At 40.6% G+C, this 27,292-nt stretch overlaps 1 protein-coding gene across 10 annotated transcripts in view; it reads left to right on the top strand.

Annotated features, from left to right (window-relative positions):
* The window catches only part of LOC123371611 (EF-hand calcium-binding domain-containing protein 6-like), a 103,403-nt gene that overhangs the window by 14,839 nt on the left and 61,272 nt on the right, over positions 1 to 27,292 (top strand). For 9 of the 10 annotated variants that reach the window (XM_045019374.1, XM_045019382.1, XM_045019375.1 and 6 more), the window contains 10 exons: positions 3,192 to 3,301; positions 4,232 to 4,332; positions 4,568 to 4,645; positions 9,076 to 9,252; positions 9,823 to 9,960; positions 11,295 to 11,395; positions 13,065 to 13,207; positions 14,491 to 14,687; positions 17,406 to 17,513; positions 19,369 to 19,434. In XM_045019374.1, the coding sequence (XP_044875309.1) occupies positions 3,192 to 3,301; positions 4,232 to 4,332; positions 4,568 to 4,645; positions 9,076 to 9,252; positions 9,823 to 9,960; positions 11,295 to 11,395; positions 13,065 to 13,207; positions 14,491 to 14,687; positions 17,406 to 17,513; positions 19,369 to 19,434 (1,219 nt within the window). The remainder of the gene's footprint in view (positions 1 to 3,191; positions 3,302 to 4,231; positions 4,333 to 4,567; positions 4,646 to 9,075; positions 9,253 to 9,822; positions 9,961 to 11,294; positions 11,396 to 13,064; positions 13,208 to 14,490; positions 14,688 to 17,405; positions 17,514 to 19,368; positions 19,435 to 27,292) is intronic. The other variant, XM_045019380.1, reaches the window with a different exon arrangement.

Below are 27,292 nucleotides of genomic sequence, written 5' to 3'. Positions count from 1 at the left end.
TAAGTGAGAGCCCTATATAGAAGCAACAAAATGGAAATGAGTTGGAGAATCTGTTCAGCATCTTAGTTCTCTATACACAAATGCAAGCAATATTGGGAATAAACAAGAAGAACTAGAAGTCTTAGTGCACAAGCAACATTATGATGCAGTTGACATCACAGAGAATTGGTTGAATAAATCTCTTGACTGGAATATTGGTATAGAGGGTATAGCTTGTTCAGGAAGGACAGGCAGCGAGAAAAGGGAGGAGTATCAGCATTGTACATGAAGAATGTATTCACTTGTTCTGTGGTCCAGAAGGATATGCAGGAGGTCAGACTAGATGATCATGATGATCCCTTCTGACCATAAAGTCTATGAATCTGTGAGGAGATGAGTGGCAGACCAGATGAAAGTCTCTGGGTGAAGGTAAAAGGGGAAAAAAACAGGGGTGACCTCATGGTAGGTGTCTGTGACAGATCACCAAATCCAAGGGGGAGGTGGAGGAGGTATTTCTAGAACAAATAACTGAAAAATCCAAAACCAGAAAGTAATGGATTTTAGTAGCTACCCAGACATCTGTTGGAAAAGTAATATGGCAAAACAAAAAATCTCCAGTTGGTTCTTGGAATGTGTGGGAACAACTTCTTGTTTCAGAAGATGGAGGAAGTAAGCAGGGGTTAGCCATCTGGGACTTGATTATGACTAACCCTGTGGAATTGTTTGCAAATATAAAGGCTGAAGGCAATTTGAGTGAAAGTGATCATGAAATGATAGATTTCATGATGCTAAGGAAAGGAAGGAGTGAAACCAGCAGAATAAGGTCAATGGACTTAAAAAAAGCAGACTTTACAAATTCTCTGACTCTGTTAGGTGAGGTCCCATGGGAAGAAAATCTAAGGGAAAAAGGAGTTCAGGAGAGCTGGCTAAATATGGCTCCATCAGGAGCTCAATGACTTGAAAATCAAAAAGGAATCCTACAAAAGTGGAAACATAGACAAATTGCTAATAACAAGTAAGAAAGTATAGCACAAGCTTGTAGGGAAAAAATCAGAAAAGCTAAGAGACAAAAATGAGTTACACCTAGCAAGTAGCATAAAAGGCAATAAGAAAAGGTTCTTTAAATGCTTTAGGAGAAAGAGAAAGATGAAGGAAGCTAATAATGGATGACACCAAGAGAACAGAAGTATTTGAAGTCTATTTTACTTTAGTCTCCTTCACTAAAAAAGTTAATGTTGAATATTGACAACAATGGGGAAGGATCACAAGCCAGAACAGGGAAAGAATGTGTTAAACATATTTGGATATGTTAGATGTATTCAAATTTGCAGGACCTGATGAAATTCATCCTAGAGTACTTCCAAGATTCCTTCAGCTCATTCTGTATCTGTTTGCAATTATCTCTGAAAACTCATGGAGGATGGGTGAGGACTCAAAGGATTAGCAATGGGCAAACATAGTATAGAATTATAGATATGTCAGCCTAACTTAGATATTTGGAAAGGTACTGGAACAAATTATCAAACAATCAATTTGTAAGCATGTAGAGGCTAACAGGTTGATAAATAATAACCAACATGGCTTTGTCAAGAACAAATCATGCCAAACCAACCTAATTTTGGGTTTTGACGGGATTACTGGCCTAGTGGATGGGGGAAAACAATAAACATGATATAACTTGATTTTAGTAAGGCTTTTTGGCATGTCCCACATGACATTCTCATAAGCAAACTAAGGAAATGTGGTCTAGATGCAATTACTATGAAGTGGATGCACAACTGTTTGAAAAACCATACTGAAAGCATAGTTATCAATGGTTAGCTGTTATACTGGGAAGATGTATTTAGTGGGGATCTGTCCTCAGCATGGGGAGGTAGACTAGATAACCTTTTCAGGTCCTTTTGAGCCCTCCATTTTTATCTACGATTCTATTTATTAACATACCTATAATGCAAAATGCAACACATTATCTGTAGAATATGCTTAGGGAATATAAAACCAAGAGAATAAGTGACTTGCCCAAGGCCGCTCGGCAAACCAGTAGCAGAGGTGGGACTAGAACTGAGGTCTCCTGATTGCCCTTTCCAGTAGAGGTTGAGAAGCATTAATGCTATTGTAAGACCTCATCTGGAATACTGCATACTGTTATGGTTACCCTGTTCAAGAAAGATGAATTTAAACTGGAGCAGGTATAGAGAACAGCTACAAGGATGATCAGGAGAATGGAAGGCCTATCTTATGACAGGAGACTGGAAGAGCTTGGCTTGATTAGTGTAGCAGAAAGAAGGTGAAGATGGGATATAATTGCTCTCTATAAATACATTAGGGGATAAATACTAGCGAGGATGAAAAGCTATTTAAGCTAAAGGACAGTGTTGGCACAAGAACAAATAGGTATAAACTGGCCATGAACAAATTCAGGCTGGAAACTAGAAGACTGTTCTAACCAGCAGAAGGGTGAGGTTCTGAGCCTCCCAATAGGAGCTGTGGGGCAAACAAGTTAATTAGTTTTATGAGAGAGCTGGACAAATTTATGAATGCGGTTGTCTGTCAGGGTTGCTTGTGATGGTAGGGGTCAAGGCTCAACAGCCCTGGGGCTCACTTCCAGTTTGTATCTTGTGTTCCTAAAGCTCATGCTTCAGGGGCTAGGGAGGTATTCCCCCTCCTGCTCCAATGTATTATTTCCTTCCTGTGAAGCATTGGAGATGTCCACAGCTGGAGAACTGACATTGGACATGAAGGACCAGGGCTCTGAGGTAGCACTGAGCTTTCTTTCTCTCAGATGCTTGGCTGGATGGTTCTTGATCACATGCTTAGGGTTTAACAGATTGCAATATATGGGGTCAGGAAAGAATTTTCCCTAGAGGGGTTTGCGCCTTCCTCTGCAGCGTGTGGGTGCAGGTCCCTTGTCAGGATTATCTGGGCATATCTCACTTAATCATTTCCCTGCCATTGCAGAGACCTTGGGAACTGGTGCACTTCGGTACCTCCTGTTCTCTCCTTGTGGCAAATGATGTCTCCTTTGAGCTGTAATACTTTGGTGTAATTTCAGTTGTTGGGTTTAGTGTGCAGGTGCTGGGTGCTATTGGTGGCTTGTGATATACAGGAGGTCCAACTAGATGATGTGGTGGTCCCTCTGTGACTACTAGCTCTCTTTACCTGTATACATTGTTCATAGTTCCTGAAACGTGATTTTTTTTTTAATGACCCAGGCCAACGAGCCGACATTGGAAACCCAGCAGCAAGCAGAGCAAGTTTTGCTAGCAGCAGGACCAGTTTACTGTCTCAGCCTGGGACACAGCTCAGGATTGAAGCTGATGAGGTATGATTTTAATCAAACACAGTCCATATAAATAAATGGGTAGAATAAAATTTGACTCAGAGGCTATATTGGTACCAAGGAAGGTTTCAGTCAGCAATCCCTGTGAACTGGCATGAAGGAAGTACACATACATCTCCTCCTTTTGCCCTGAAAACCAAGCACAGTGATAGGTTATAACTGTATATCCTAACTTAAAATTGAACACTGTAGTATAAGTTAATATTTTCGACAGGAAATTCTAGCTCCAGTCCTTTAAAAAGATATGATTTTTAGAAGGTCTCTGTCAAACAGAAAAGAACAGTCAGCATAAGTCTGTATAATTCAGTTACCTAGTAACATCCTCTATACGTATTAATTAAACTCTGAAACATTGTACACACTCCTTCACCATTATTCCAGAATGAATTTACCTATGTTGAATGGCATCCTCATGATGATGTCATTCGTGGGGAAAAACTCCCATTGAAGACAATGGAAACTTTGTCTGAATACAGACTGAGTAAAGGTTTCAGGATTGGGCTCGTAGTTTTCTCAAAATGTAACTTGGCAACACATGGTTTAACGATAACACAGAAAGCAAAGGCCATATTTATTTTGGCAATGCCAATAAGGTTCACTCAGTTCAGTCGCGCAACAGTACTTGAAAGCCTATATTATAGCTGAGCAGAAAAAAAAATTGCATTTTTCTTTTCCTGCTCAAGACTCTACAGAAAGTACTTCTCCCCCCGCCCCTCCAGGTGGTTATTAAAGATACATCATTTCTTTGTGGAACATTTATTTTTTTTTGATTTCTTATCATCTTGTCAGTGACAGTTGACATCCTCTTCTTGTACTTTAAGGAAAAAAATGAGTTAACACACACCTCTAATATGTACTTTTATTTGTATATTTACTACTGAATGTGTATCAAATTTATTTATTCTTTTTAAGCTGGAGCACATTTTGTGTGAAAAAATGAGATCTGGTGGCTATTTTACTATGAGACAACTGTTCAAAAACAATGACCCTGAGGGCAAGGGGCAGGTCAATAGGTATGTGTCTCACACAGCAGTTTGCATTGTCTGGGACCTGTTACTTAACTTTGACACATGCATGTGTATCACTAAAGGTATGAATCAAAGCCAGTGGTCTTTTCCCATATATTTAGTACCATGAAATACTTTATACTTCCTCCCAATTCCCTCACTTTTGTCTTTTATCAATGTATGGAGGTGGACTGGATCAAATCACACTATAGATATATTTCTTACTTTTATTCATTCATAGAGATGTGCTACTAATGATGCTGACCAAATTTCTGGGAAGGTATATCAGCTTCAAGCAGTATCAGCAACTTCTTCTAAGGTATGTGATCAGATAAAAGCTAAAGAAGGTAGCAAAAGATTTCCACTATTCATAACCTAGAATATAAATATGGTCAAATTTTCCATTTTGACTATGGCAGACCTGGCTTTCCTGCAATAGCCCCCTCTCCCAATTTTGTTCCCTATTCAAGAAATTCATCCTTCACTTGCCAGCATAGTACGGTATTTTCAAACTGGAAACAATACGATGATGTGACTATAAAGCACAGATGTACCTTTCTAAATCACATGGTCTGAAAAATATTGTACTATAAGAGGGAGAGCGCAGTTTTGTATTTAAAAAGCAAAATTATTAAAAGTAGATTTCCTGATGCCAATCCTGCAACTCATTCTTCTTCAGACAGTCCTTTGGGTTGAAAAGGACTTCTAGTTGGTCATCTGTCTGTCTCCCTGAAAGTTGGATTTTATTATTCCACGCTAGCTGTGATGGATGGGTGTCAAGTTGAGCTTTCAGTACCTCCAGTGATGGTGATTCTATAAGCAACCTTGACATTTTGTTCAATTACCTAACTGTTCTAAGAGTTCTGGCAGCTAAAATACCCTCAGGGTGTGAGAAAACTGAGTTGGATTTTTCTGTAAGTTTTTCTTAATATTTTCTCCTGGATCTTATTTTCTAAACATCTTCTTTATTCTTCTCAATTGATTTTTCTTTACAAAAAATGATATGCCAGACTGAGAGCAGTAATTCAACTGGAAGCCTAACAAGCATGAAGTAAAGTGGAATAATTTCCTCAATAATTTGCTTGAATTATTCCTGCTATTGTACTATTGCTGTTTCCTTTTTAATGACTTCATCACACTTTTGGCTCCTCTTCAATGTATTACACACCATAACCTTCACAGCCTTCTCTATATTTTTACTGCCTGGTCCATAATTCCCAAGCCTATGATTTTTGCTTCACATTATTCCTCACTACGTGAGCTTCATCACAGTTATCTTTTCGAATCTCATTTTATTCTTTTGTTTTGCACCATTTGTAAATTGGTTAAGGACCCTGATGTGATTTATGACAGTAATATAATCCCTTCCCTGAGTCATAGCTTTGTACTCAGGCAAATAACCTGCATTACACTAGTGAAATAAGTTCATAGTTACTGAGAAATAATATTTGTGTGTTATATTAACGATTTCAGGCACTGTGTGTGAATTTTGTTGTCTTACATCCATTCATAGCTGTGCATATCCCATAGCACTGTAATGTCTGCTTCACTATGGATGTAATTTCAGGTTTACTTGCAATTAGAACTGAGCAAATAATAGGGGTTAATGGTTGATTAATAATTCCCTCCACCTCTGCTATCAACCAGTGTATAAATGAGTCACAAATACATGTTTTGATTATTTGAGTAGCTCCATTTTAAAATATTTTTGGAACAAATTGATAAATTAAACAGTAATAAGTCTCCAGGACCTGATGGTATTCACCCAAGAGTTCTGAAGGAACTCAAATGTGAAATTGTGGGACTACTAACTGTCATCTGTAACCTATCACTTAAATCAGCTTCTGTGCGAAATCATTGGAGGATAGCTAATGTGATGCCAATTTTTAAAAAGGGCTCCAGACCCTGGCAACTACAGGCCAGTAAGCCTCACTTCAGTACTGGGCAAATTGGTTTGAAATGATCATAAAGAACAAAATTGTCAGACACATAGATGAACATAATTTGTTGGGAAATAGTCAACATGGTTTTTGTAAAGGGAAATCGTGACTCGCCAATCTACTAGAATTCTTTGAGGGGGTCAACAAGCATGCGAACAGAGGAGATTCAGTGGATAATAGTGTATTTATATTTTCAGAAAGCCTTTGACAAGGTTCCTCATCAAAGGCTCTTAAGCAAAATAAGTAGTCATGGGATAAGAGGGAAGGTTCTCTCATGGATTGGTAACTGGTTAAAAGATAGGAAACAAAGGGTAGGAATAAATGGTCAATTTTCAGAACGGAGAGAGGTAAATAGTGGTGTCCCCCAGGGATCTGTACTGGGCCCAGTCCTATTTAACATATTCATAAACAATCTGGAAAAAGGGGTAAACAGTGAGGTGGCAAAATTTGCAGATGATACAAAACTACTCAAGATAGTTAAGTCGCAGGCAGACTGTGAAGAGCTACAAAAGGATCTCACAAAACTGGGTGACTGGGCAACAAAATGGCAGATGAAATTTAATATTGGTAAATGCAAAATAATGCATATTGGAAAACATAATCCTAATAATACATATACAGTGATGGGGTCTAAATTAGCTGTTACCACTCAAGAAAGAGATCTTGGAGTCATTGTGGATAGTTCTCTGAAAACGTCCACTCAATGTGCAGCGGCATTCAAAAAAGTGAACAGAATGTTGGGAATCATTAAGAAAGGGATAAGACAGAAAATATCTCATTGCCTCTATATAAATCCATGGTACGCCCACATCTTGAATACTGCGTGCGGATGTGGTGGCCCCATCTCAAAAAAGATATGTTGGAATTGGAAAAGATTCAGAAAAGGGCAACAAAAATGATTAGGGTTATGGAACGGCTTCCATATGAGAAGAGATTAATAAGACTGGGACTTTTCAGCTTGGAAAAGAGGTGACTAGGGGGATACGATAGAGGTCTATAAAATCATGAGTGGTATAGAGAAAGTAAATAAGGAAGTGTTATTTACTCCTTCTCATAATACAAGAACAAAGGGCCACCAAATGAAATTAATAGGTAGCAGGTTTAAAACAAACACAAGAAAGTATTTTTTCATGCAACACACTGTTTGCCAGAAGCTGGAATTGGGTGACAGGGCATGAATCACTTGATGATAACCTGTCTGTTCATTCCCTTTGAGGCACCTGCCATTGGCCACTGTCGGAAGATAGGATACTGGGCTTGATGGACCTTTGGTCTGACCCAGTATGGCCATTCTTATGTTCTTATTTAAGTTTGCATTATTTAAGCACAGTATAATGCAATATGACTTGTCTGTATTTTGCAGGGAAAAGGCAGATTAAGACATGCCCGATCAAATTAGACAACTTATTTTTGTTTAACTGATCAAAAATCCATATTAAAAGTGTACAGTGGCAAACTGGATTGAAGTGGCATCTTACAAGAGTTTCATTGAATATTATAAATAGGGCACTGAAGAACATAGTGCTTGAAACCCCACCCACTGAAGTCAGTGGGAGTCTTTTATTGCTGTTGGATCAGACCCCTAGTCCCTAGTAAAAATCTCCCTTTTAAAAGTAAGTGTAGATGCAGCAGCAACAGCAGCATTCAGAATTATTCTTGGGTGGGCCATATCAACTTGAATTTTCCTCACCCTGGTTTAGAGCCATGTGGAGTTATTATTCATGAAGGATCAGATCATGGTATTCTAACAGCATTTGTATTAAGGCTGTTCTCTTACATCTACTATAGATGATCATTCTTGTTACAAACTGTACAGAAGAAAGAGTAGGAGTACTTGTGGCACCTTAGAGACTAACAAATTAAGAGTGTGTCATGATTCTGTGCAAAGGTAGGCGAGACTAGTGCAGGAGCTCAGTAGGGAGGAACACCCACTGGGGTTCAGAGTCAGTATTAGGGGCAGTAATCAGGCTGACGGGCAGAGACAGAGACCGGTCAAGGATCAGGCCAAAGGTCAGTACCTGATATCAGGATCTGTGTGGGTGTTCTGCGGTCTGAGTGGTAATTGAGGTCCAGGTCAAAGCCAAGGTCAATACCAGGAGTTCAGGAACAGAGAATGCAGTGTGGACATGGCAGCTAGCTAATGATCCACATTGTTGCCTGGACACTTCCTGGAATGCCTCCTGGGTTTATGTAGGGCAGAGAGCATGGCAGGCACCATGAGGCTACTGTCTGTTGAACTCCTTGATGTGGAACTTCCTATGGCCTGTGCAGGGAAGGGCAAGCTGATTACAGCTGCTGGGGTGGCAGTTGGGATGTGCTTGCTGCCTGGCAACCTGGGGATTAGCTGCAACTTGAAGACATCTGTCAAAGAATAAAATCTTACTCTGGTGGTGGTGATGCATTTAATCATAGGGCAGTGGGAACTCCTCAGACTAGGCTGGATAGGCTCTGCATCTGCAGTTTTGAGTCATATACAATACGATCTTTTGCCAGCCAACTTTGAGATGTCCCCAGGCTCCACTGTTGTGTTGCATGCAGCTCAGCCATAGTTAATCACTAGTTGAATGTTAATGGAGTTAATACCAACACATTTTCATGCATTTAATGCAAGTATTAATATATATGTCATTACCACTTAATGGCTTTCTCCTTTGTATGTGAGCTGAGGTAGTGGAGGAAAGAAGTGTTGAAAGGAAGAGGTTTGGTTTGTATGGTCTGCTCCTCCATCAGTAAGTGATCTCTCTCTCTTTTATGTCACTGAAGAGAATGCAAACTGAAAACAAACATTCACAATCCTGCATTATAACAGGCTTAAACTACAGGACAAAGCCATTATCAAGTTTGAAGAGTTATATGCAGCCATTCGTGATCCTGCTACTTCTGGGGCTCCAGCCTGGCTTGATCCCATCAACCACAGACGGGGGGACAGAATCATGATGACTGCATCACAGGTGCATGCACAACTAAAAGAAAAAGCAAAACAAAGGTATAAGCACTTCTGCAGCAATCATAGATTTTTATGGCCAGAAGGGACCATTGTGATCATCTAGTCTGACCTCCTGTGTAACACTGATCCCAGAAACTTTCCCCAGTGATTAAACCCAACCATTTGTGGCTGAACAAGAGTATATCTTTTAGAAAGCCACCTAATCTTGATTTAAAGATTCCAAGTGATGGAGAATTTACCACATCCCTTGATGTGTTTCTTCTAATGTTAAATGCTCTCATTAGTAAAAGGTTCAGGATTTATCAGGCTTGACCCTGGCAGCATCCAAGTCTTATAATGGGATCAGGAGGGAGGGGGAAGCATCCTTTTACAAAGTGGACCATATTAAAAAAACCCAAACCAAACCTACCTTCTTGATTCTTTTCCACTGCTAAGGGATGACGCAACTGTAGAGAAACCCCCAAGTATATAGCGGGATTTATTTATTTTTTTTCTTTTAAATCAAAATGTAATAATTCTGTCTTTGTAAGAGAATGAGGTATTTCTGTGTAGCAGGCATAGGGTAAGTTTCATAAGGCAAGGATCATATTGTCTTCTGTTGGAAAATAGGTCCCTGAATATTGCTGATCTGATGCCCGAGAAGAACCCAGATGATGACATCAGGATTCTGATGCCTGAGTTTAAGAACATACTTAACAAACTAGGTTTTCACATTGGAAATGAGGAGTTTGAAAAGCTTTGGAGAAGGTAATATCTGATTCAAGTTTTAGATAATATTCTCATTCCCATTTTAAAAAAATAAAGAGCACCCCTCTGGTGTTAGATGGTGGACTTGTGAGGGTATGTGTGTGTGATGCTGGTGTGGGGCCAGATAAAGGGAGGACAAGGTAAATGGAGAGAACCTGGACAGTGTAAGATATACAAATAGCCACTTTCATCTGTCATATTAGCCAGGGAAGATGTTTAGTCCAGGCACAGGGTAGAGGACTTCACTGACCACTCATGGGCCCTAATCTGCAGCTGCTCTGCACACAGAACTCTAAGTGAAGCCAATGGGAGTTCCACACATAAAGTAGCTGCAGAACAGGGTCTGCTCCGGTATGTGGTAACCAGTTAGCGCATCCAATAGGCAAACACCAAAGTTTCTTAACTGGTGATGCTTTCCATAGAAATACTGGTCACATTAATTTTCAGTAGTTCGCTATAGTTATAACAGCAGGTCTTCTACAAGGAAGGATCATTCATACTGTAGTTTCCATTATAAACCTGATTTATAGAATTATCAGTGTTTGTAAAGTGCTATGAGATCCTTGGATGGAAGGGGCTATGTAAGTGCAAGTATTGTTATAACAGCATGCTCCCAATTATCCAAATAGCCTGGGGAACACAGATTTTATTCAGATAATTGGGAGTCTGGCTAATCGAAAGGGCAGTGCAGGGAGCCCTCTGCAGTCGTGGACCTGCTCACTCACTCCTGTGACAGCGGGGCTGCCAAGGGCTTCCTGTGCTGCCCTCCCTGCTGAGGACTCTGCTTTGCCCTTCCAGGACTGCAGCCTTCCTTGCCCCTTGTGCCTGCCAGGATTGGGTGTCACTGGCCCTGTGACCACATTGGTGTCCCTTTGCAGCCTTGCCGTCATGGGAGTGAGTGATAATGCAGATAATAGGGTTTCAGATAATTGGGAGTATATGGTATTAGGTCAAATCATGACACCTGAACATGAGGTGCAGAGCCCATCTGCTGCTCCATGCTCGCAGTGGAAGCAGAGGAATGGGGGTCAGTTGAGGACTCAGGATTTGGCCTATTGATTTTATTCTTTTATATATTACAATAGAAGGCTAATGTGCTTACCACTAGGTACCACTGCCTCTATTTTATCTAATATTATGGGGATAGCTGGGAGTGTTCTCTCTCTTGTTCAATTTTGGTTTGTTGGAAAAACCTGGTCCATTGGGTTGACTCTGCTGACATTTTGTCAGTGCTTGATGTTCACAGGAAGGTGACAAATGCAGAGGAAGCATGAACTATTCTCTAAGAAAGGAAGCTAAATCTGATAATGACTTTCTCCTCTTGCTCTTTGCAGGTATGACACAGAAGGAACAGGGGTTCTGAAAGGAGATATGCTACTTAAAAAACTAGGAGCTGAGCTCCAAAATGGATCTTCAAACAATGCTAAAGCTTCTGGTAAAAAAATATATATATATTGGTTAATTGAATCCATAGCTTTCAGTAACCTTCATGGCAATCAGAAAAAAAGGGTCATGGAAAGTGAATCACTTGTGGGATAGGTTATGGATACACCTCTAGACAACTGGCTCAGAAGTAGTCAAGTCTTAAAATAGTTACTCTCTGTCTGTTGGCTGTCTGATAGCCTCTGTGAAATGAATGTTGTGGTTTTAGTTCAGCTATTATTGGACTAAGTATCCACATCACAAATCTTCCACCGCATTTGTTGTTTACTGTTACCATTCTCCACCACTCTCTCTATCTGAGGTTTTTCTATAGTACTTATCAGAATAGCATCTAAACACAACAAGTAATTTAGATCCTCCAAGTATTGTCTATAGAATGCTTATAGTTGATTATGCTGGTTGCCTTTCCTAGGTTCTTGGAGTTTTTCTTCTTTGTGTCAATGTTACTTAAATACCCTGCACTATATGATGTTACCTATGCACAGACACCATGGTTACCTGCTCATTGCCTGTCTGCAACATCAGAGATAGAATCATCAAGGACTTTTGGTTCCAAAAACATAGGCATCTACTACTTGAGTTAAAGAAAAACCTTTGTTACAAATATCTGTAAGGCTTTTATTCTCTTTATACAATACTCACAAGAGGACAATGTAATCATGAACAGGTCTGACAGTTGATCAAGTAACACATACGTTAGCAAATATATTACAAATACAGCAAACAAACCTGCAGTGAGAGTACCTGTAATGTAAGTCTCTGTCATAGGGTCCAACCTTCTAGCTTAAGGGTAGACCTGGGGAGCCTAATGCTCTCTGCGTTCAGTTTCAGAAATGCATACAGATGTGTGGCTTGGTGTATGAAGGCTCTGCCTTGAATTTCCCCAATGAGCAGAGACTGAATGGCTGTGGAGGAGGAATTGTTCTCTTACATCTCAGGGTGGTCCCTCAAAGTCAGGGTTAAAGCACATTGGTGGTGCAGTGTGCGGAAGCTTGCACTGATGCTGGCTTGCACTGTAGAACAGGTGTCATCAAACTTTTTCATTCTGTACACCACTTCTTGAGATCCTTTTTTAGGACACCTCCCCTCCTTACTGTCTGGTTATGATTCCGCATATTCACTCTACTGGAGACAAGATGAAAATAATTTCACTTAAATGCAACCAGATGTAGGTCTCTGCTTGTTCCCTGCAGCCCCCACTGCTCTAATCTTTCCATCTCACTTTGCAGTTTAGTTCACTCCTCCTGTGTGTTTGTTACCCCTCAAAATTTTGTGTCATTTGCAAATTTGATCCTGGTTAAATTTACACCCAAGAAATACTTTGCGAAGAAAGCAACAAAGGAGTTGTACAGGATGCAGAGAAGTGATGTCTTTAAGTTTAATTGGATAAAAAAAGTACCTGGAAACTGAGTCTTGGGCTGTGCTCTAACTAACAGAAGGCATGACTGATTGAAGAAAGATGGCTGTTTCACCACTGTTAGGGCTTATCAGTAACTAGATCATGGAGAGTTACTGCTGTCTTCCCATCCTTTGACTCCTTCAGTACTATACAGTTTCAGTGCATTAGACTCGTATTATTTTTCTCACCATATTGCCTGTCTTCTTTTTGTTTATATTAAATAAATAATTTTTAAATTTTTCTTTCTATATCACAACTGAAGGGCAAAGCAGAGAAATCTCAAAAGCAGAGTGGGAACGCAGAGCTTCACTTGACATAGAAAGGTGGCTGAAAGATAAATTCAGAGAAGGATTTAGAAATATGAAAGAAGAATTTGAAAAACATGACCCACAAAAAACAGGCAAGGTAAAATGCTTTTTAGTCTGTGAATCTATTCTAAATGGGGAAGCGCCCACAGCAAATGATCTGGAGGCATTGTGTGGGCTATAATGAGATGTGAAGCAAGGACTGTTGAATCCAAACTCCAATACAGTAACCAGCCAGCTGGTATTACTCAGTAGGGTTACTTAGATAAGCGAGAAGAGCATTATTTGGTCCTTTGTGTTTATCAGTATAGCAATAATCTCCACATTTGTTGCTGAATTGCTGGAAAATTTATCCATTAATATTGTTTATATCCATAGCTTTGGCGGATGTGATGCTTCTAATAAGAAAATGGTCCCTTTTATATTAATAGGCACTAACAATTTGAGTAGCAAGTGTTTATTCCAAACATTTAGAAAATCAGGACCAAGGCAAGCAGTTTAGCAAGACTGATTATGTATAAAGGAGAGGACCAAACAAACAAGCCCCAAGTGTTTGCAATCTCTCTTCATTATACTTTCTTTCTTGACACTTTTTTTATTAAGTTCCCAATGGTGGCCCAAGAGTATAAGTTCCAACTCAGGGCAGACTTTTAAAAACTAGGGCACAAACTCCAAATTGGTGAAATGTAAGTTCAGAATTCACAACCAATCAACTGCACCGAGTACAAACTGTTCAGGCACATTAACAGCCTTAAACGGGGTCCCAGACAGTCCCCTCGGACATTCCAGCTTATCTTGCCACCCAGGGGAGCACATCTCTGTGGTAGATGGCCTTTAAGACCAAAAATCACAACAAGATTCAGGTTATTCCTCATCACAAAGGACCAATCACTTACCCCAGGTCAGTTTTTCCTTGCACCAAAGACAATGCTTGTAGCCAGACCTATAATAAACTATATGAAGATTTATTAAATAATGGTTACTCAGTGCATTCCTGACATGCCACCAATGCTGGGGCTTGCAGATAGGCCTTAAGCTAAGCCTGCTCCAGGGCTTGATCCACAGCAGGATAAAAGAGCCACAGTGGAGGGGAGAACTCCTATCAATGGGACTGCTCATGGAGTAAAGTACTGTTCATTGGATAAAACCCTGGCTCCACCGAAGCCAATATGAACGTTGCCATTGACTTCAGTGGAGTTGGGATTTTTGCCCATTATAAGTAAGGTGGCTGAATGTAGCCCTTGAACACTGAATAAATACAGTGATCATGCAACAGAATAAGTAATGAGAAAGCTCATCAGTGACATTCTGCATATTAAAGTTTTATTTAAATAAAGTGAAGTCTGATTTGCTTCTTTCTTTCTTTCTTTCTTTCTTTGGAAGGTGGGAAAAGAATCCTTCTTGTCAATCCTACAAAAATTTGGCATGCATCTCAAAAAGGAGCATTTTAACCTTTTCCTGGCAAGATGTGGTCTTGAAAACAGCCAAACTGGGATCAATTATTTGGATCTTTTAAGGAACTTCCAGGATCGTAGTGACAGAGGGATCACACGCAAAATTCTCTCTAATCCCAAGCATAAGTTCGTATGAAGTCGTTGCTTATTTATCATTGCTTTCTCTGATTATATGGCTTGGTAGAGCTGCACCCAATTTCCCAAGGTAGAAGGAAGCCCAGTGACTCAGACCAGAGAGAGAAGTGATAATACAATCTAACGGCCCCTTATCCAGTTGAAAGCTGCCTCTGTGATTTCCTTGGGCCTCCTATGCTCTGCATCTGTGGAGGCTGCACCTAATTTTCATGGAGTGCTTTGTGAAGTGGAGGCTTTCTTGCCCAACTAACAATGACAACCAGGAAAGAGTTAAAAGTCTAATATGTTGCATTTCTGGCCGACAGCATTGTTTCTGTCATCCAGTGGGGCTCATCAAGCCTACACTGTACCCTCTCTCCCTACAATGCTCCTGGAAAAATGGCAGATGGAATTAGGGCAGGGCTCCCCTTTCCCTCCACATCCCTAAAAGAGAACCTCTCCCTTCTGGTAAGTGGGAAAGTTCTCCTCAATGCAAAGGTTTTTGTTGATTTGTGTTTTTTTTTTAAAAAGTCCCTTAAATCAGGACAATGCACGTTCCTCATCTTGTGCACCACTGAGGGCTAGAGGTTATTCTGAACCTTGGCCCATAGAAATTTTCATGTGCTGCCTGGTTCCCATTTGGAGTAGGGGTAGTGGAATATAGACCATTAGGGAATATTGTACCACAGTGGGAGATGTGCAAATTTGCTTGGGCTCATTTTCCCCAGAGCAGTTCTCAAGCAAGCACAAGTTTATTTTAACATTGGCCTTCTGAAGCAGGATGACTTTTCCCCTGAATAAGTGGCTTGGTACAGAGCCATAAGCCATGGCCTTCCGCAGCTTGCATGACTTAGAAAGCTGGAGATAACTACTACTAGATCGGGCCTCTAAAGACTGAATCTGCCTCCATGACAAGATAAGTAACCTGAAATAACCCTGTTAACAAACAATAAAACTATCCATTTTGTCTTTGGAGAGACTCCCTTTTCAGTCTGAGCCATACTTCCTCTGTGCTGTTCTCCTGCCCTCTGCTGTGGGAGTTTCAGTACCAGAAGAACTTTAAAGACTGTCACAAAATTCAGCTGAACATTAACAAAATGTGAACAGAAAAGTAACAGTCCAGGAGTAAATAAATTATTTCATGATCCTATTTAATGAAATATTTAATCCATAGAAATGATGTTTATTTTTCAGAAATAGATAATACCATTTTCCTTTTCAAATCTTCATATTTTTAAAAGGTCTTCAATGCCATTTATTTACAACAAAATAATGTGGCCAGTGCTGTCATTACTGTTGTTCGTTATTTGCTAAGCACCAATAATATGCTCGATGCTGTGGCCCAGAGATGTAACAAGCTAAAATATAAACAAATAAGACAAGGTGTGTTGGAGACCCCTAGGAAGGAGCTACCATAGTTAATTCAGATTTTATTTTGTATTTTTTCATATGTGGAGCTATTACTCTTCTCATTGGTTACGAACACTTGGACCTTTGGTCCTTGCATCAGATTCATCTGAAGTTTGTATAAATTCTTAGAAAGGTACTGTCATGTTCTGTTGCTCAGAGCAAAATTCTGATGTGTCTTGTTGTGTTGGAACACTGGGTTGGGGAAGAGGACTGGTGATCCTATTCTCACCTGTGCAGGAGCAGGACAGAAGACACCTAGTATTTCCGTGAGCAGTTGAAGGAGTTGGCTGACATATCTGGAGGCACTCCATAGCCCTAAAGTGGTGTGGTCTACTCGAATGGGAGCATGGCACAAAGCCTGAGCCCTTGCACACGTGCACACCCTGTCAGCGGGCATTGAGAGAAGTGCACATGGCTCTGCTTTGGAACAGCAGGAGGGGGCGTAGCTGAGCACCCTGGGCTGATCCAAAGCCCATGGAAGTAAATGGGAAAAACTCTCTCTGATGTCAGTGGGGTTTGGTTTAAGCCCATTGTACTAATCCCATTTTGCTCTGCTTTAGCATAATGACTTCAGGGCTCTTTGCTTAGCCATCATCACTCATCTGCCCAAGAATGCACATCATCATAGTAAGGCCAGGATTTGGCCTTAATATTTTTCTCTTAAAACATGATTGTCGTGTATAACTTTTGTAATTGTTGTCTTGCTTTCTGTTCCTCAGTCATGCAAGCTGCAGAAGGCCATCACTAAAATGATATTAGCATGATTTAGAGAACCCGCGGGTGTGCAGGAATGCCTGAGCACAGAGGAGTATCTTATCTTCTACCTCTCCAACTAACATCTAGAAATAACATTCCAACAGACCATCCATCGGTGGTCTGTCGCTGATGGTATCCTAGTCATGGCAGCCTGTAAGCTGTTGAATGGAGTTATTATAAAACACACCAAGGGTGCGTTTGTAGTAATTCATATCTGCAGCGAGTTTCTGAACAATAGCACAGACCAAACCGTCTAGCCATAACGTGTGTGTGGAGAGGTGCGGGCTAGTACATTATTTTCAAAAGCATGGTTATACTTTGGAAAGTGATTGTAGTTATGGCACTGTGTTGTTCCATGTTTATTCTCTCTCGGCACCTTCCAGAGCTGGGAGCCAGCTAGTCAGCGAACATTTTAGTTCCATTGAATCTGGATTTTTGAGTGGAACACTGTTCTGTCAGAAATCTCTTGACCAGCTCTAGCTGCAGCACAAGAATATCAATAGAATAGAGAAGGTATGTGTGATATCTGTATTAATCCTTGCTTTTAAATTGCATCCTTTGTAGATTTCATCGTGAAGGGAGCATCAGTCCAGCTTCCACTCTGACTGCAGTTGAGGCAAAGTTGGCAAATTTGTTTCAATCTGATTTCCTTTCACTCTTGGCCACGTTCCAGTAAGTGTCTGATGAAATTTTTTCTTGTTCTGTTTATGACAGATTGTGAGCTAGAACTATTGAAGGTGCTAAAATAGAGAGAATCCACGAACACTGGAAATACAAATTTAGAATGAAAGAAAAGGAGTTTTTACAAGCGACAGTGTTTTAGGCCCTGATCCTGCGGTGGGGTGGAACTGTGTGGATCCCCCTGCAGAGTTCCATTGTTGTTGAATAGGTTGATATCAGTTGGACTCTCCAGTGAGGTTCTGTACAGATAAGATCCCTTTGCAGGCCTGGAGCCTTAGCAAGGGTTCCAGATGTTAATCAAGATCTCATTAAAAGTCAATGACCCCTCGCTAGCCTCTATATTATTGAGAAGGTGGCATCATCACCGACCTCCTTTTCAGAGAAGTGTGAGTGATTGTGAAGAAATGACCACTCTTAGTTTATTTCATTAAAACATATATTTGGTAGACCTTTCTGCCTCGTAGTGAGAGTTGTTCCATAGGGCCTGACCCTGCAAAGTGCAGAGTGCCCTCAGTCTCCATGAGAGCAGGCAAACCTGAAGTGCCAGATCCTCAGCCCCGCTTTGTCACTGTTGCCTGCTCCTGCAGTGTAAAGATGACAGAAAGGTGGCTTAAATGCCAGTTGGGGATGCTCCTTATGGAGGTGAACCCCTGGGTGGTGTAGAACTGGGGTAGCTGGCTATGCATCACCGACTCCTGGCACCCCGGCTGTAGGGTGCGTGGCTGGAGTGCTCTGTGTTCTGAAGAGCTTTCCCCATTACTCCCTCAGGCTGCTAGAACTTGTGCTGGTGGCCCCTAGGGGCAAGGAGGGTGCTGGAAAGCCAACTATGCCCACTCTCTCCTTAGCTACGTGAGGCTGTGGTGTCCCTCGGGATTTGCCAACAGCTACAAATAGATCGCAGGCCCTGCATTTATTGCTGCAGGAGCTCAGCTAGAAACTGGGACTCTCTCAGTGTTACAGCCCTTGAGTTTTGAGGGAGCTGATGGATTTGTGTTCAGTCATAGACAGACCGTTAAAATCACAGTTTAGCCTGTAACTCTTGACAGTGCGCCTTTTAAATGATTCACTGGTGTGTTCTGTTAAGATGCAAGTCATTGAAGGTTTGCAACTGATATGCCATATACTCGGGTAATCAATAGACAGACTGCGGGCCAAATCCAGATAGCCAGATGCTTTTGAACCCCCAAATCTTTTTATTTACTTATTATTATCATTATTGTTGGGGGTTTTTCCTGTGGCGTCTGACCCTTGACTATACCTTGACCATGAAATTTGGACCTTGACAAAAAAATAACTGACTACCTCAACTATACATGAAAAGTAGTCATTGCCCTAAATCCTGTCTCCAGCAAAGTCGGACTAGTCTGATTATGCACTGGGGAATTCCTTGAGAGCTGAGGGGCAAAGGAAATAGGAATTCTCCCATACAGCCTCACATGGGGAGTAGTCTTCCTGGTGCCTGCACCCTCCCTGACCAATGGATTCAGGAATCAGCAAATTCACTGGTTCTTTTCACTTGCCAACTGACCCACTGTCTGCTCCTCTCTGTGTAGCAGCTGTGCATAAAGGAACCCCCTGAAAGATGGACTCCTCAAGTCATGCCCCATTTTTGCACAGTGCAGCCAGACCACTTCTCCTGTGGCAGGGCCTTGTACACTTGTGGAAGAAGAGGCAAGGTTTGCCCCTTATTGCACAAGGTAGATGACATAGAAGAAACCTTGGAATGGGCCAAAATGATCTTCTAGCTGTGTCCTTTCACTAATCTAGGGCTCACTTGTTTTCAATATGCAGGATAACATGTTTTCTGAACATCATGGGGTCTGATCCCTTTTTCTGTATTTCTCAGAAAAATTGACAGGTTGCAGAGAGAGGTCATTAGTCAGCAGGAGTTTCAAGCAGCAGTTGAGAGCCGGTAAGAATGAGTTTCTTTTGTTCCCTTCAATTATGATCATGAAGTTGTTGTAGACAAGTTTTAATTTCGTAGGGATGTTTCCTTAATACTCAGCTTTTCACATTGCCTGCCACTGCATGTGTCCGTGGCATGAACACATTGCATTTCAGTGTCGGTGAGGCCATGTGAAATGACCAAAGGTGTTGAGAAGGCAGGGAAATAATGGATTTTGTTCAGTCACTTTTTTTTTCTCTTTCAAACTACAATTGTGTGAAAAGAGCAGTTTGAATCTTCTTAAGATAGAAAAAGGGGGTGTGTTACATAAAAAATAACTGGATCTGACGCTCCACTCTGTTCCATTGGTTTTATGCTAGTGCAACCCCGGTGTTTTCATTGGAGTGGCACCACTATAAAACTGGTGTAATGGAGCAGAGAATCAGGCCCTCTTGGTGCCTTACACCAATTCAAACTGATAAATGACAAAACAAAGGCCTGATCCTGCAAGGTCCTGAGCACCTTCATTTCTCTTTGAAGTCAATGGGAGTGAGGTACTTGGCTTCTCACAGGATCAGGCTTTAACAGAATCTCCAATCCGTAATATAAAATCACTCCCAAACAGGCCAAACAAACATGCCTTGTGCCTTGAAATGATCAGTCACAGTTCATAGTGTATTGAAAACCTAGACCAGGTGGTTTGTTGTTGATTATCCCTTTATTTTATTTGACCATTCTTAGATACCATGGTTTCTCCTTTAGTTCTACTTATTTGCTTCTAAATTAAATTCTGTTATCATTGGGCATATGGTCTGCTTCTTTTAAACAAAATGATGGAAAGGGAACGTTTATGTGAAAAACAAAATGGCTAGTCTTTGGTTCTCTGAAGATGTGCTCCATGATCCTCTCATTGGGACAGCCTGGCACCACACTACAAAAAGAGACATGACTGTGGCCAGAAAATTAATGTGGGCTATGGACTCAGAGATAAAAATTGGCAACGCATCTCAATCCAATGCATGTAGTAGTTTTCTTGCTGTGTGATTCCTGTTTCCACCTCGTACTGTCAGCAAGGCTACCTATTTATATTCCATTTCGCTAGGTTTTTATACTGTGTCCATCACCAGTATAATATTGCTGCTTCACTATAATTAGTTTTGAGAAATGAACCACAATGAGTCATATGTGCAAAGATTTCACTTTGATTTTTTTAAAGCAAGTTTCGTTAATGTTGAAACATCTTTGCCACTAGATGGCGGAGTACCCTTTGTTTGGAAGCCATCAGTCTTGCTTGCAAATGTTTGGCTGGATTCAGCGTTCCTTATCTATGCTCAATCAGGCAAAATTCCCACTGATTTGCTTGAGTGAAGAGAGGGTAAAGAGTACTGTCAGAAAGTATATAGCTCTTACAGTGCTAACATGTATTTTTACCTTAAATATTCCCTAGCACAATAGATATCTTAACTAAATTCAGCTTATAAAAGGACATGAGATAGAGTTTGGCAAAGATAATAAAGTTTAAACAGAAGAAAAGCTGGATCCATTTTGACTGCAACTAAATCACAACTCAGTGGCTGCGATTTCTTCAGAGAATCTTTGCTCCGGTGCACAACCCACACACAAACTACGCCAAATCCTGAAATACTTGATCAGGCCTTCAGATAAAGAGGAGAAAAAAGTTTTGAGTACTGGGCTAAGTGAAGACTTCTGAATTTGACCCAGGATACTTTATACTGGCAATTTCTGCTCAGTCTAAAGACCCTGTTAGCGTCTCAAAAGAGGCAATGGGTCTGATTCTCCATTCGGTTACATCAGTTTCACCTGACTGTACCTCCACTGATTTCAGTACTGTAGCACTGGTGTAAAACTGATATAATCACATGGAGAATCAGGCCCCAAGACCTGATCGATGTTGGGGTTATTTATGTTGGGGTGCATTTGTTGGGGTTATTATGGAGTCTTAAGGCTGTTAAGGAGTAGGAAGGATTCTTCACTGCCTTGTGACTTACGTACACCTGTGCAAAGTGGATGTAAAACATCTCCATTGTGAATTGGTAGCATTACAAGTCCACTGTGACTGACTCTGACCAGGTGTAAATGGCTGCACTGTGATTTTGTAGGCATCGTATTTTTAATTGTTGAAACTGTAACTGAATGGGAATCAAGGGTGAAATGCAGACAAAATTGAAGTCTCTGGGAATTTTGCCATTGACTTTAGTGGGACCAGGATTTTACCTCTAGGTAGACAACCTTAACTAGAAACTTCTGTACTTGTATGTTTTTGGAAGTCTAATGTTTAGGTACGAAAGAGTTGGCTCCCTTAAAAAGCACATGTAAAAATTAACAAAGATTTTGTCTGGGTATGTAACATTCCAAATACAGCTGTTCAAAAAACAGGAGAAAGATTTCAACCTTTTGAAGTATCTATTTTGCAGGGTTTAAAATGGACCCATTTCCCATTTTTTTTACTAAATTTTTCGTGGTATTTTAACCATTTTTAAACAATATTTAATGAAACTTTCTAACAAAATCGTGGTCAACATGTTCAATTTACCAAAATCCAGGGGATTTTTCTTTTTACTGAAAATTAGGTGTCTGGTAAATGAAAAATGTTGATAATGGTTTAAAAATTATTTTGATTTTTTTTAAAGTGTGGTAGAAAAAAACTGTAAAAAAACAAAATCAGTAACTTCAACTCTTTTTGAAAATTTTTTTTTTGAGAAGAGAGGCTATTTTTTGACAAATTTTTCATGCAAAAAGTTTTGACCTGCTCTGATTGTCAGTGAGTGTGTGACTGTTGTGCTCTGTCCCTCCCTGTATTCTCTCCACAAGCTGAAGTTGCCCAAGCTTTCTGCTGAGGCACTTCTCCATGAGCATTTTGAATATACAAAATTTTGGAAGACGAAAACATAGTGCTGGAAAAACTTTTTTTTGAGGCCTCAACACTTTGCAATGGCATTTTCTGAGGACTTGAAAAATCAACTGAACATAATTAGCTAAAAAATTGCATTACATTTTATAAAACATGTAAGCAATTTTGCTCCATCACATTATTAATTCTTTTTTTAATGTTGGTCTGTACTAAATTATACAGGGGAAAATTCTGTTATAATGGGTGAGGGGGAAAGCTGGGTAGCATTGCATGGTGAGTTGCACTGCAAAATATTTATGGTGCCAGGGAGTTCCTTCTATTGCATGTTACAGTATCACCCATGGCACAATTTGTGCAATGCTGTTTGCTGCTCCTTTTTTCAGGAGCAGCCTGCTCATAGTAATCGCTACCAGCTTGATCTTGTTAGGGATGGCAGCATACACACTTGTTGGATCATGATTGGGGCCTTTAGGCATCACTGTTGTGTCAATAATTAATAATAATTTTGTCCCAGCCCTGCCCATGTTCTTGGAAACACACACCCTTTGTGGTAATAGCACACATCTGTTCTCATTGGCAGGATGTATCCAGTAGCACAGTCGATTGTGCCAGGGTGAAATTCGCTCAGGCTGCCTGCACCGCATGCACTTTGGCTATTGGGCTGTTTTTTTGCTTGTTGCCATATTTTCTGCCTTGTACACCTGCAAGCTTTAGTCCATATTATATCATACTCCTATCTCTCACGCACATAAATAAAGTCAGGCAAATTAAATAAATTTTTCAATCCTTTTCCAGAGAAAACATTTTTCACAGGGCAAAATCCTTTCCTTTGCCTGCTCTTTTGTGTGGCTCCTCAGCTTTGCTATCTGTGAGCACACCCCTTGTTTCCTAATTACCTGTTTATCCCATAACTACAAAGTATTCCTAGGTCTAACTGTTAAAACCCCACCCAAACCCTCTGCTATTGCTTCTCCAGGTTAGTGGCAATGGTCCCTACTGCAAACTTCAGCTGGCAAACCCAGAAATTCTTCCTGGTTTTGGAAATTGTTCCTTAAGAGGATTCCACTCTCAACAAGTATTTCTCATTCCTTTTGAGAACATACTTTTCGGCCCCATACTATTGTGGGGTGCATTTCCACCCATGGCACTCTTGGTGGGGGCCAGATCAGCGCTCGGGGCCTCAAGTCTTCTCCTAAATCATGCTGATTAGTAACTGCCCCCAACTGGCCTTTCTGCCCGCTGGGGATCTCTGGGCCACAGCAGTGGTCCAGCCACTCACCTTCCCCTGGCTGCATCCCAGACACTCCTCCTATGCAGGGCCTGTGAAGGAGGATGACAAAGTCATTTCTGCCAGTTCTGCACTGTCCAGGGATTCCTCTGCTCTGAGCAAATCCCCTACTGGCCTATTAAGCTGGCTTTCCACTTGCTTTGTGCTGCTCCAAAGAGATGGAATGGGGGCTCAAGATCTGGTCCTGTACTTTAGTAACTAATGTGTGATTCCCATTAGTAAGTTTTCTGCTGTCATTGTTATTAGAGGCTGCTTTGAACTATAAAGGACTTTGTAAAGCTTCCTGGTGCTCTTGAGAGGGCACTGCCTAAGTTTTTGTGTGTGTGTGTGTGTTTGCCCTTTTTTCTGTTTGTGAATTACTCACAAATTGAATGATTTAAAAAAAATTGATATGTTCATTATTCCAAATTATTCCGTGAATGGTTTTATGTGAACATATCTGGAGGTCAGACTAGATGGCCGTGAGGGTCCCTTCTGGCCTTAATACTGATAACTTTCAGCCTGTCAATAAGCCTCCAAACTGTTAATTGTGACTGTACACTAGAGTACTCACTGTGTGATTAGTCTCCTGGTATCGTTCATGCTTCTTTGGTTGAATAACTGAAACTTTGATACGCAGAAGAAGGGCTTGAACAAGACACTCTGGGTATTCACCTGTGAGTGAATACATAGTTGCCAAGTAGTCACAAGATTTTTATTCTCTGCAAATATTTGGTGAGCAAACGTGTCTGAATATCTGTGTGGGGAAAAAGGTGATAGAAACATCAGTGTTTTAATTTGAAGTTTTTCTTTCTTATTAAAATAAAAATCGGATGAGGAGTCCCAGAAATCTTTACCAGGAATGTTTAAAAGTCCTTCTCTCGCAAAGTTACTAATGGTTTTTGCAGAGAACTATGAGCCTCTAGGGATTTGTGTTTGAAACTGAGACAGGGACACAACAGAAACAAATCTGATGGTCTTTTGTTTAGCCTCAAAATACAATAGTCTCTGTGAGCCTCATCACCTCCCCCAGCCCAACACTATTGTATACTAAGCTAAATGTTTATATTCCTTCCAATGGGGATACAAAGGGACTCTAAATCCTCCTGTCTTCATGCCTTTCTTTTCACACTGCTTCACTGGAATGCATTTTTCATTGCTTTCGTTACTATTAATTAGTAAAAATGACAAGACACTTGTACTGTAGTGAACAGTTCAAATGTAATTTCAATCTGATCACAGCATTTCTGTGCTGCTCTACTTCTGTTACAGTAGTAAGGGAGACTCTTTGAATTCAAGATCACATGCCAGCTTGTTCACTCCCTTCTATTCTGTTTAGATCCCCCAGGATTGACTATAATCCTCCCTGAAACAGAAACAAAACAAACCTGATTCTAATTTAGGACTAGATTCTGGCTGCATCGTATGAATGTGCTTGGGAGCGGGTGTACAAGGTGACTCTCTCACCCACCTGGCACATACAAAATTATCTAGACTATTGGTGCTTGCAGTCACTGAACACAAGGGATTATGTTTGTGCAGCACAGTGAAGTTTTATGTGTGTGCAAGTTCATTTGTTTGTTTTTTTTAAATAGATGGTAGTGTTTCTAGAAATATTTTATTTTTTAAGCTTGTACGCTATGGCTAGTCCTAAAATCAGTCCATATCAAGCACTGTGGAGCAGCTGAAAGATCTAAGCTACACTCATACCAAAAAGGGAGGACTAATGGGGGCCAGAGCTACTACTCATCCCAGAGAAGGCATGACTTGATCATCCTTCACACTAGCTAACAGCTGGAGGCTGACACTTAGGAGAGTGCATGCTACCACCTTTTAAATGATGCTGTAATACTGCTTTGGAGCCTGCTTCCCTTACCCTGATTGAAAGTTTGTGTGCCTTTGTCTCATGTAGGCAGAAAGCCTCCAGTGGCTGGTGCTTGGGCATTGTCCCTCTGTACCACCCATCCACACACACACACCCTGCATCCCCAGCCAGTGCCACTACACCCTGCTTTCTTCCTACTGCTACTGCTCATATGCTGCATCTCCAGACATTCCCCTCTTGCAGCTCACCACTGACTCTCAAAGCCCCAGCAGAACCCTCGGTCTCTAAACTGAGTCACAGGCCAATCACACTAAAATTTAGGATATGTCTACCCAGCATCTAGAAGGTATAATTCTTCTTCGAGTGCTTGCTCATGTCCATTCCATATTAGGCGTGTGTGCTTGCCACCTTCACCCGTGCCAGAAGTTTTTCCCTCGGTGGTACATGTAGAGGACTGGCTGTGGCGCCCCCTGGAGCGGTGCACACATGCCGCAGTATAACAGGCACCACTGGCTCCCCCCACCTTCTGTTCCTTCTTGCCACCAGTGACGGTGCTGAATGTCTGTTGCTTTGGGTAGCTTTTCTAGCTTCGTTCAGTGTGTCTCACGAACGTTTTTTCCTGTAAAATAGTTGTATATCATTAGGTTACCCTTAGTGTTAGTTCTAGGTAGTTGGTCCCGCACAGGACTCAGCCTAGGGACAGACATGCCCCGGTCCCCAGGCTTTAAGCCATGCGATGGTTGTAAGTGGCCTGTGCCCATCAGCGACCCACACATTAGTTGTTTAAGGTGTCTAGTTGAAGGACATATAAGCTGGTAAGTTCAGACCCAACTATATTGTTTCCCAAAATTATTGGTCTTTTAAATTACAACTGTTTTTATATATTTCAACAAAATAATTACAAGAGTTTTTAATCCAGTCCCTTGGCAGTGTTTTAGTTAACTACCTCTCACAAATCCATGTTGCTGTCTTGGGGAGGTTTCCTTGGGTTGTTTTTTTTTTCTTGAGACTTCTGTTTTTCTTATTTTTTTATCTGTCTGTGGCAGCTTGCTTGTAGAAATGGCCAGGATGAGTTGTGAAGTGATTGCTGTCTAAGCAGACTTAGCAGAGTAGCAGGGGGTGCGATGTGGGGTGCTCACCTTATTTTCATTAAATTATAGAGAATTACACCTCCTTCATGCTTGTTTAGATTCAAATTGATTGTTGTCACTCTTTCATTGGCTCCCTGCCTTTGCGGTTGGCTTAGGTGACACTTCCAGATGCTGAATATGCAGCCTGTTTAACGAATAGTCAACATTTCTTTCTTTACCTTTGTTTTTCTTGTGGCAGGAAAGATCCAGAGCGTTAAAACTAACTTTAAAAGTTTTCTTTTTATTCAGTCCATTTTCTGTGATTTTTTTTAAACATCTATGAACGTTTGACAGAAACTGAAATTCTGTTTTTGAAAAGTCAAAACATTCCTGTTTACATGAGTCTTTAATTCTCAAAACAGTCTTTTTTTAAATTAAACAACTCTTAGAAAGTCTTTAGCTTAAGTTCTTGATTCTACCTGACAATTTTAGAAACAAAGATTTTCTTGTCTTCCTGCTTTTAGGAGAGAGGGTTTGCTTGTAGAACACCAGTGATTGATTAATTCCCCATTAATATAAATATTCTATACTTAAATAACTTCTTACATTTGTAATTAGTCTAGCATCAAATGATGTTGCTATAGTTGTATATAACACACCTTACTATTTGTATAACAATAATATCAGACAGTTATTAAATGAAGGTTTATATTTAGATACAAAATATTTGCAAATATAAATACTGAAAGAAGGTTATGCTGCCTTAAGCATTTGAGATACAATAAAGGTTTTCACCCTTAAGTGGAAACATGAGTTGGAAATAACCAATTTATTTTATGTGGGTTTAAACT

This window comes from Mauremys mutica, chromosome 5 (genome assembly GCF_020497125.1).
Source record: "Mauremys mutica isolate MM-2020 ecotype Southern chromosome 5, ASM2049712v1, whole genome shotgun sequence".
NCBI lineage: Eukaryota > Metazoa > Chordata > Testudines > Geoemydidae > Mauremys > Mauremys mutica.
The sequence above is the reverse complement of the archived record's forward strand: the minus strand, read 5'-3'. Positions and strand labels throughout refer to the sequence as shown.